General features: G+C 40.8%; 1 protein-coding gene across 1 annotated transcript in view; it reads left to right on the top strand.

Annotated features, from left to right (window-relative positions):
- The window catches only part of LOC106512910 (FERM, RhoGEF and pleckstrin domain-containing protein 1), a gene marked incomplete in the record, with an annotated part of 77,265 nt that overhangs the window by 64,559 nt on the left and 1,809 nt on the right, over positions 1-10,897 (top strand). The window contains 9 exon segments of the mRNA XM_014001451.1: positions 977-1,110; positions 2,742-2,823; positions 2,889-3,126; positions 3,203-3,333; positions 3,418-3,486; positions 4,445-4,534; positions 4,830-4,912; positions 6,907-7,019; positions 7,196-7,359. Of these exon segments, the coding sequence (XP_013856905.1) occupies positions 977-1,110; positions 2,742-2,823; positions 2,889-3,126; positions 3,203-3,333; positions 3,418-3,486; positions 4,445-4,534; positions 4,830-4,912; positions 6,907-7,019; positions 7,196-7,359 (1,104 nt within the window).

The following is a 10,897-nucleotide window of genomic DNA, read 5'->3' as shown; positions in this document are numbered from 1 at the left end:
GTGTGTGTGTGTGTGTGTGTGTGTCCTTGTTTTCCCTACATCTTGGGGCCCAGTTTTAAGGAAAACGCAGCCTCGTGGGGTCCGGGTGCTCCTTGGGCCCCACAACTTCGGAGGCTGATTTTGGGTGTGGGGTTGGGTTTAGGACCAAGATGTGAATTGAGTTTAGGTTAATTTTAGCGTCAGGAAGGTATCTGTGAGGTTAGCCTTAGGGTTTGTGGTCAGGGTTAGGATATAAAATTACCAAAAAATGAATGGAAGTCAATGGACGGGCCCCACAAGGATATAAAAACAAGTTTGTGTGTGTGTGCGTGTGATATCTCTAAGTTTATTTGGTCCCATATGCTGGTTGGTGCTGCTGCAGTGTTGTCAGTTCATGGTGAAGTCATCGGAACAACAGCTGGGGCTTTGGCTCGAGCCCTAAGTTTTTTTCTAAAGGCCCATTTATTTCCCTTTTGCCACCATGTGAGCTGAACAAAGCTGCTCTCTGCCTCTCGAGCTCAAACATAACATCTGCTGTCAGTCAGACTTAATGAAACAACTGCAAGAACGACTATTGATTTGTCTTTTCAACCTCAGCCAATTAAGGCATTTACAAGTTGAGGTTTAACTGCAGGAACTGATCAAGTGGTTCTGAAATCTAGAGGTGTTTAGTAACTAAGTACATTTACTTTGTAACAGTACTTAAGTAATATTTTTGAGGATTTGTAATTTTACCATCAATTTTATTTATTTTTTATCGTAACTTTTACTTTTCTTTTTTTACATTCAAAACAAAAATGTTACTTTTACGTGTTTACTTAAAAATTTTAACACCTGAAAGTCCCAGAAAGTGATGGCTGCCTCAACCAATCAGCATGTCATCGATAAGTTTTTCATCGATGATGTTAATGTGCTTTCTTCTTTCAGAGGAGATGGAACAGCTGCGTTACTTAAATACTGTTAAAAGGTTCTCCTCATGTGAAATGTTTTCTGTTAGTCTTTCCAGAGGGTTGTGGGACAAGACGAAGCGACTCCGGACTCTCTGAAGGACGCGGTCCTCTCCACCTTTGAGCCGCTGCACATGTTCCACACGGGTTTCCTCAGGGAGGTGGAGCAGAGGCTGGCCCTGTGGTGAGGCTGCTTTCACTCCCTCACCCAGAACAAGACTTCCCATGTAGKGTGAAGGATGAGCTCAGTCACATGTTGCTTTGGTTCTGGTCCACTTCATCACAGGCTCTGCTTAGGTTTTTTTTTTATGACTCTTATTGGCACACAGCCTGAGAGTGCAACCCAATCCCTTTAGGTGTCCTGTCTTTAACGATGCTGCTTTTTGTCTTCGCRCACACACCTCCCTTCTCTTTCACACAGTCCGCTCATCAAGTTGTTAAAAATGTAACCATTTAAAACGGACAGGCTGTGGTYGATTTTTCACAGCTCCATAAACTCACAACAAAAGCTGAGAGTGCGCTTTAATCCACATGCTGATGAACATACAAATTATCCAGAGCTACTCTGCTTTGCATAGTCAAAATATAGAAGGAGATCTGTGCATCTGGTTTTAGAAAGCTGCATGTCATAAATAAAGTTAAAAACAAAGAGATTTCTGACTTAAAATTCTAAATTGTTTAAAGAAGTCTAGTGATGGCATTTAAAGACCTCTGGGTCTTGTTTGTATGTTTTCATGCTCACGGGAGACACCTGCTGGTAGATTGTTATTTTCTGACAGTAAACCCTTCTGAATAATCAATGAACTGAAAAATGTTTTGTGTAGGTTAATCAATTAGTTTACTCACTGTCCCAAAAGATCATGATTACATTTATGTAGGCATATTAAAGGGAYCCACGATTAGTTGTAACATTAGACTTTATTTGATAAACATATATGTAAAATAAAGACTGTAAAAATACTGTAGGCTTAGTTTTTATAACTTTTAAACCAAATTTTTAAAAATATATTTTAACACCGACAGCTATTTTATTTACATGCAAAGCATTCTGGGTAAATGATGATGTGGATAGGTCCTTGGTGTGAGGCTGCGAGCGAGCTATATCCACCCTGAAGGTTAATCTCGGTCCTCAGTTTAGCTTGTTAGTTTGTTGCGCTAGTTCCAAGCGAATACATATAAGGCAATGCGTTGGCGCTAAAGCTAACAGGCTAAGCTGGGGTTCTTCTTCCATGAAGCAGCTCTGTTGTCCTCCATCCATATTTTCAGTTACAAGCTGAGTCATTTCTTGTCATCTCTGTCAACGCTCTCTGGTTTCTTTTAAAAGCATCGATCATCAGATATTGTCCAAGATTAACCTTCAGGATGGATATAGCTTGCTCGCACCATTTACCCAGAATGCTTTGTCTATAAATAAAATGGCTCTGTCCGTGTTAAAATATATTTTTAAAAACTTACAAAACTGATACAGTATTTTTACAGTTTTTATTTTACAGTTAAAATATATGTATTTTAAATAAAGTCTAATGTTACAACTAATCGTGGATCCCTTTAAAGGAAAACTAGATGAGCTACAGTGAAGGAAACGAGTGCCTACTTTAATTACACTCAGGAGTAACGGCACAAATTTCATCCAAAAGTCACAATTTTAAAAGAAAATGAAGGAGGAAAAGAACATTTTCTGGAAGTGATTAAAGAAACCTGCTTTTATATTTTTTTGAAACAAAGTCCAACCGAAAGTGGACTTCTTCTGTGAGAGTTTAGATGTTCTCTGAGCATAACTGCATCATTTTTTTTGTCTCGGTCTTGTGTTTTTAGGGAGGGACGCTCTAACGCACACATTAAAGGAGACTACCAGCGTATCGGGGACGTCATGCTGAAGAACCTCCAAGCCTTGAAGGTGAGCTGGGAGCTCAGGTAAATCTTGCGTGATGATGCGTTCTTACTCAACAGCTCTGTTTGCAGCCTCTGACAGCCAACCTGCACAAGCAGTCCGACATCCTGCTGGAGCTGGAAAAGGCCTGCATGGCGTCCTGCAGGTTGGAGAGTCTGTGCAGAGACTTCGAGCTGCAGAAGGTCTGCTACGTCCCCCTGAACGTCTTCATCCTGCGGCCCCTTCACCGCCTCGTCCACTACAAGCTGATCCTGGAGCGCCTGTGCAAACACTACCCGGCCACCCACGTGGACTTCAGGGACTGCAGAGGTTGGTTCCCGTCGACGCCGCTTGGCTTTTTCCTCTGCGCTTCGAACGTCTCTTAACTCGCCAGGTTGTTCTGCAGCTGCTCTGGCAGATGTGACCGAGGTGGTGGATCAGCTCCAGGGGAGTCTGGTGAAAATGGAGAACTTCCAGAAACTTCTGGAGCTGAAGAAGGATTTGCTCGGTGTTGACAATCTCGTTGTTCCTGGTCGCGTGAGTTTAAAGCCGCAATATCTACCCTTTTTTTATCCACTTTTTTGAACGTTTATAATGCTTTTTTTATTATTATTATTTCAGGAGTTCATCAGGTTAGGCTGCCTTAACAAATTATCTGGAAAAGGCCTTCAGCAACGAATGTTTTTCCTGGTAACACCCCTTTTTTTGTGCATTCATAACACTAATCTAATCACATAGCTCAGAGGTCTGCAACCTGTGGCTCYGGGGCCATATGCGGCTCTTTGGTCCCTCTGCGGTGGCTGTTTGAAGTTTTGACCAACAAGAACATGAGATGATTCTTTTTGTTTTCTTACTCACAACAGAAAAAGCTAACTTTAGCAGTTTTCCTGTCAATTTGTTTGCAAATATGTGATTGGTACTAATAAAACCAGGAGTGAAACGTTGATTAGATCATGCTAGTAGGTTGTTGGCCTCTTCTATAATCCAACATCCAGTCTTACATTTTGATTGTTCTCTCAAATCCATCTGGATTTTATTGAAATGTCTTTTAAGACAAGTTGCTGTGAAGAAATTAGAAAAAAAAACAGGCCTGCATAATTCAGTGTTTTCATTTTAATAAAATTAGGTATAAACCACTTATTTTTTCTTGTTTACAGTATATTTTCTTTTGTCCTCAAGTGTAAAAATAATAATAAATGTTAATTTTCAGTAAGAATTTTTAGTTTTTTAATGTCAGCCACACAGACCAGAAAAGCCCTCCTTCAACAAACTTGAAGCAGCCGACGAGCCACCAGTTGATAATCAGGATTTTAACACTTTTTTGGCTCTGGACAGATTTTATTTGTGAGCCAATGGGCAGAAATGGCTCTCTTCTTTAAGGTTGCAGACCCCTGAGTCATAGCTGAATGATCTGAGCAGAAAGATAAATCCAGCTTTAGAATTAAAAATATAATGTGTTCCTGTAAACTTTTAGCACCTTTAAACATGCAGAGGAAGTGTTTTTATAGGTTGTAATCGTGGCGGTAGAAACAGGAGGTGTCGGTGGAGCATCATATATTTCTGCATCGAAGCATGTGATTTGGTTTTTGTCTAGAGGAGTCATTTACATTCTCTCTGTTGGTCTCGYTCTCTGTTTCCTTGGTGACAGTTCAATGACGTCATTTTGTACTCGAGTCGAGGGATGACGCCGACCAATCAGTTCAAAGTGCACGGGCAGCTGCCGCTCTGTGGGATGACAGTGAGTGTGGCGTCGCAGTGATGAAGGGCTGTCAGCAGTTTGTCATTATTGTAAACGAGCTGCCTCAGACAGCTGAACTTTAGCTCCCTCCACATCACGCAGAAAAAAAACACACACACACACACACACACACACACACACACACACACACACTGCACATTTCCTTCTCTCTCATTTCCTTTTTTTATTGGAACTCCTTCCCCCTCTCTCCCACTCTAGTCTATTTTGGGTCCGTGCTGTCCCAGATTTTGCTGCTCTTTAATGTCTTTTCTGTGTTTCTGTTTACTTCCTCCAGATCAGAGAGAGTGAGGATGAGTGGGGTGTTCCTCACGCCTTCACACTGGTTGGACAGGGCCAGTCGGTGGTGGTTGCAGCCAGGTAGGACCAAAGACACCATGGATCTATTCGATTCAGTTCAATTTATTTATTTATATAGTGGCAAGTCACAACAACTGTTGTCTCAGGGCACTGTGCACAAAAAAAACAAAACAATAAATCTAAAGAAGCCAGCAGACTGCGCCAAATCTTCAGTTCGTCACAGTCTCCCATCCTGAGCAGCACACCGGCAGCAGCAGAGAGGAAAAACTCCCCATTAACAGGAAGAAACCTCCAGCAGAACCAGGCTCAGGACAGGCAGCCCTCTGCCTCGACCGGCTGGGTTTGAGGACAGGAAAGAGACACAGATWAACACAGGACTGGTCCAGGTGTATTTTCCTCTGGAAGAGAAACAAAGAAAACACGTTAGTAGCTGCGTTTCCGTTGCAAATGTGCACAAAACTTCGTCGATATTCTGTTAATGTAAAAAAAAACACAGTTTCCTAATTGCGGTGTTTCCATTAAGTAAGAAATGCTATTAAAGTCACGCGTGAATAAGTTTGTTCTCGTGATAAGTCATTACAAACATGTTGGCAATGGATGTAAACACATAGCATATTTGCTACCATGGCACTAGCGCTCATCATCAGAGGAGACATCGGCGTCTTATCCAGGCTTTCGAGCGACAAGCCCCTTATACTGGGGAGCGGCTACGTATGCTGCGTTTTTGGGAAATTGTAGTCTGTGAATTTACTACTTTCTTTTACAACTTCTGTGACTTTACTACTACTTCTACTTCGTGTTGTCTTCTTTTTTTGTCATCTTTTTCGCCAGTAGAAACAGCCGGTCGTTGATCACGTGACTCCCGTGATGTGAAAAAGTGTTTCCATTGCAGTTTTGCAAAATACACTAATTTCGATACGTCCGAAAAACCACCTCATCCTAGCGCAAAAACATTTAGTCAAAAAAAGTAAGTTTTTTTTTCGAAATTGACGTGTTTCCATTGAGAAAATTTGTTTTTGAAATTCTAATTTGCRCATTTTCATGGTCAATGGAAACACAGCTATTGATAGAAGTAATTATAACAAACATGTAGAGAAAAGAGACTAAAGATAATAGCAGAGTGAGGAAATGTTGTCAGTTTGTGCTCCAGCAGTTCAGCCTATAGCAGCAGAACTGTTTAACTATAATAACTAAGGAATAACTCAGGAAACCTAAGTCTAACTATAGGATTTATCAAAAAAGGAAAGTCTTCAGTCTAATCTTAAAAGTAGACAGAGAGTCAGCCTCACGGACAGAAACTGGAAGTTGGTTCCACAAGAGAGGAGCTTGATAACTGAAAGCTCTGCCTCCCATTTTACTTTTAGAAACTCCAGGAACCACAAGTAAACCTGCAGTCTGAGAGCAAAGTGCTCTGTTAGGAAAATATGGAACAATAAGACGTTTAATATATGATGGAGCTTGGTTGTTGAGAGCTTTGTATGTTAGGAGTAATATTTTAAATTCTATTCTGAATTTGACAGGGAGCCAGTGGAGAGAAGCTAAAACYGGAGAAATATGATCTTTCCTTCCAACTCTCATTAAAACTCTAACAGCAGCATTTTGGATTAACTGAAGACTTCTTAAAGAGTTTTTTTGGATGCCCAGATAGTAAAGAATTTTAGTAATCCAGTCTAGACGTGATAAATACATGAATCAGTTTTTCTGCATTGTTTTTGGACAAAATGTTTCTAACTTTAGTGATATTATGAAGGTGGAAGAAGGCGGTCCTGGTAACATTTTTAAAGTGGTGGTTAAAAGACATGTCCTGATCAAAAATAACACCAAGGTTCTTTACATTAGAACTGGAGGCCAGATTAATGCCATCCAGAGGAGATTGAAGTGTTTGTCTATTTCAGTCAAMTGTAGCCCAAAAGACTGGATGCAGTTGTTACAAACTCATGTCTTTCAGTGACCCTTCAGAGTCGAGATGAACTCGTACTTTGACTCAAAAAGAACAAACAAACTAAAACATTTGTGTTTGTGGGACTAATTCTAACCTTAAGGCTTTTTTTCAGTTCTTTATCAGAGATGGAGAAATGGATGGAAGACATCAAGATGGGCATAGAAATGGCAAAAACCAGCAACGGGCCTTCGTCTGAGCTGCTGACCAGCAACCTGACAGACAGCAGTAAGTTGAATCAGAGAGGTGAAGAATTCAATTTAAGACCCATGAATTCTGGGTAAAACAACAGAAAACCCAGATGCACGTTGGTTTCCCAATGATCTGACACTGTGTTTTAGCCTCTTCTCTCCCCTCACCACCCTCCTCGTTGTCTAGTAGTAACAACCTCCTGACTTTCCCAGAATGCTCAGAAGACTCCTCGGCCGAGGCAGAGTCCGAGGACGACACGCYGCCTCCGAACGCCTTGCCGGAGAAGCCCTCCCCTCCCCGTGGTAACACCATGGTGCACGTGTGCTGGCACAGGAACACCAGCGTGTCCATGGTGGACTTTAGCATAGCTGTGGAGGTATCAGCTAAACCTCAGAACCTGCCCGTCCTCGTCTCGCCCTGCTGTTTTTTTTCCCTCCTGTGCTGTTTCTGAATTCTCCTCGATGTCTCTCTTGGAACAGTGTCCTCCTGAGCTGCACCGGACCAAACAGAACCAATGTAAAAGCATGCTAACATGTTACTCAAAACTTCTGCTTCTGTAAAAAGGTAAAAAAAAACAACAGATTAATTGGCTGAGGCAGGAGTCTGCAACATGCAGATGGTACCTCTGCAGCGGCTCTTTGAAGCTTTCACCAAAACTAACATGAAATTGATTTTTTTAGTTGCTGTTTTTTATAACCACAACAGCAAAGACTAGTGTTAGTGGTTTTTCAGCCCATTTGTTTGCCAATGTGTTTGGAAATATTAATACAAGCAGTGAAACAAGTTAATTAGATCATGCTGGTAGTTTGTTGACCACTTCAGTAATCCAACATCTGGACGTGAAAAACGACCAGACCRCTGACCCTGGCTCTCTACTTCATTTATTCCTGGCCGTGCTGCGTCACCATCATTACACAAATACTGCTCGACCAAACATTTCACCTCCCAAAACAGAAACACATATGACAACAAATGGGAAATCAATATCGGATGTTAATATCGGACCAATACCGATATGCTAAAAAAATGTCCAACGTCGGCCGAAACCGATGTTAATATCACGCAGCCCTTGTAAAAATGATATTAAATGTTCAAATTCATTAGATATTTTTGTTTGTATTATGTCACCCTGACTGGCCTGAACTACCCCTTCACCAAACTTAAAGTGGCCCWTGGACCACCAGTTGATAATMACAGTTGTAGCACATTTTTCAGGACATATTTTATTAGTGATCAAAGGGAAAGAAACAGCTCTTTAGAGTATAAAGGTTGCAGATCCCTGGCCTAAGTCATCCAGTTTAAAGTTATTTTTAGTTTTAATAAAAAAATATCACATTAAAAGTTCAGACAAACCTCTTAAGATTATTGTGGTTTTCCTCTCTGATATACCTAAGAACCACTAATTTGTCTATTCTTTGTGTTTTTGTCACAAACTGATAGGTTTGAACTTGGAAAAGTTGGTTCTTTTGTGATATAATCTCACAAAAGTTAACATGAATTCACCTGCTTTGCTTCCAAATGTAACTGGGGAACATTCATCTGTAAGGACAATAGTTTAATTGTGCAAATTCACTAAGTGTGGAGGCAAACTTTACACCTCCTGAAAAGAAAAAGATGTAAATTGAAAGACAAGTGGCTTTTCAAATTGGGACTGATCTCATACAGAGGGAGAAAACCAAAGTGGTGTATAAAAAGAGATGCTTCCTTTGCCAACTTTAATTAAAACTGATCAAAAAAATCTGAGGACCGCCTTCAAAAGAGGCTGAACTAGCCAAGTGTCTCACTTCACTGGAAGCCTTTTGCCGAATGAGAGGGTGTAAGTTCCACGAAACAGGGAAAAGATCCTTGGTTGGTGACAAATTGTGTTTACAAGCAGTGATACTTAAACCCAGAGTGCTTAAATTATCTTTATTGCCCTATTTCTTCTTTTCAACCGTAGACAATAAAAGGAGGAGAAATGCTTTCTGGAAATAAACTCATCTTTTACAGCAGCAGAAGTTTTGATGTCAAATCCAGCACACCAATTGTTTTTTATGTATTTATAAACCAATAAATGGAAATGATTTCTAAAGATTTATATTATTTTAAAGAGACTTGTATCATTCAGTTCATGTGAACTCAGGTGAAGTGTCTGTGTTCAGCCGGACAGAGTTTACTGTTTCAACCTGTTTTTCTCTCTGGCTGACAGCAGCCAGTGTTTGTCCTGATCTAACCTGCAAACGGCTGCTGTTCTGTGTGCGTCTGTCCTTTCTTCTCCCCTCCCTGGTTTTTAAAATCTGTCCTTTTTTAGTTGCAGAGAAAACAATCTGTGCTGTCTTCGTCTTAACAGATCGGATCCTGTTTTGTGACCCAGCTGTGTCCTGCACCGGCTCTGCTCTTCCTCTGTAACGATGTCCTCTTCACAGCTTTGCCTGGACACACTGTCTGCCTCCGTGTTTAACCCCTCTGCCACCGCATGCTCGTGTGGAACCTACTCAGTTTCTGTGTTTCTGTCCCCCCACCCTGTCTGTTTTTTTTCTCTTGTGCATTCCTTCGTGGTAGAGGAGCCTAGTCCGGTCTGTGACAATAAGGCCCCCATGGTGGGGCCCACGAACGGCCAAGGACCGGTTCCTCTCTCTGTTATCTGCTGGTACCGTGTTCAGAGCCTCTCCTTTAGTGAATCCTGCAGGAGTCTGGAGGTAAAAGAGCCAGGCAGACAGGAGAGGCTGTTTTATTCCTATAAATATACACACAGTTTACACAATAGATGTAAAGTGCATAGAGCGCACTGTACTTAACCTTATAAATATTGCTGCAATCAAAGCATGGTGGCGGCAGCRTCATTATACAGGATTGTTTTCTACAACCTGAGATGGYCGTCAGTGTGACCGAAAACTAACAAGTTTAAAGCAATCCATCCAGAAAMTATGTTCCTTTACACTGCATTCAARCAGGAAAACAACCACATTCATTCTAGACARTAATTAATAAAACAASTAGATACCGCATAGTKGTAACATAATGACCCTCGCACGCACAAATGCACCAGAACTCAGAAGTCTTTATTCCTAATAAATGTCATGCTACCAGATGCATCCCAAAATTGTAGTGGTTTGGGTGGGGGTCTTTTTTATTTATTTATTTATTTATTTATTTTTGCAGGGGGGGACATTGGTTAACCTGATGGATAGCCCCTCATCAGAGCTAAACTACCAAAGATGATCTGAAGCTCCTATGTTTAATAGTTTTTGAGCTATAACCATTTTTGTATGTCCAGATACCCTTTTTTCAGATAAATTGGGGTTTGGGGGGTATTGTTTGGTGGTCCTGATGGATAGAGCTTCATCAGAGCTAAACAACAAAAGAAATCTGAAGCTTTTATGTTGAACAGTTTCTGAGTTATAAGCATTTTTGCATGTCCAGACACCCCCCTCTTTGAAAAGGAGCCCCCTCCTCAAATATGGGGTGTACCGTAAAACCGTTGGCTGGCGCAATGTAGGTCCGACTCATCTACAGCCCTTCCAAATTTCATGTTGATTGGTGGAGCCATTTTTGTGCTACGGTTGACCAAAAATCACTGAAAAAAAAAAAAAGTACGAAAAAAAAAAAGACTCCCGCTTATGCTTCGCGTGCGGGGGTCATAATGATGATAGCTGGAACAATTTTTGGTTGATTCCATACTAAAGTGTAAAACACAGGGCCTCATAAGGGATATACTTTTTTTTTTACCAGTTGGTATTTAGTCCAGCAAAATTCCAGCAAACCTAGTTTACATACAGACAAAAAAAAAAAAAAAAAAAAAAAAGATGATGGCACAACATTTAATTATTTTCTTGAATAAATAATGCAGTAGGCCTCATCAAAGTGAACTTTTATACATTTATACATATACAGGTTTTGGAGACAATTAGCTGAAAAAAACATGCTTCCTCTAC

The sequence above is a fragment of the Austrofundulus limnaeus genome, unplaced genomic scaffold (genome assembly GCF_001266775.1).
Source record: "Austrofundulus limnaeus strain Quisiro unplaced genomic scaffold, Austrofundulus_limnaeus-1.0 Scaffold9, whole genome shotgun sequence".
NCBI lineage: Eukaryota > Metazoa > Chordata > Actinopteri > Cyprinodontiformes > Rivulidae > Austrofundulus > Austrofundulus limnaeus.
The sequence above is the reverse complement of the archived record's forward strand: the minus strand, read 5'-3'. Positions and strand labels throughout refer to the sequence as shown.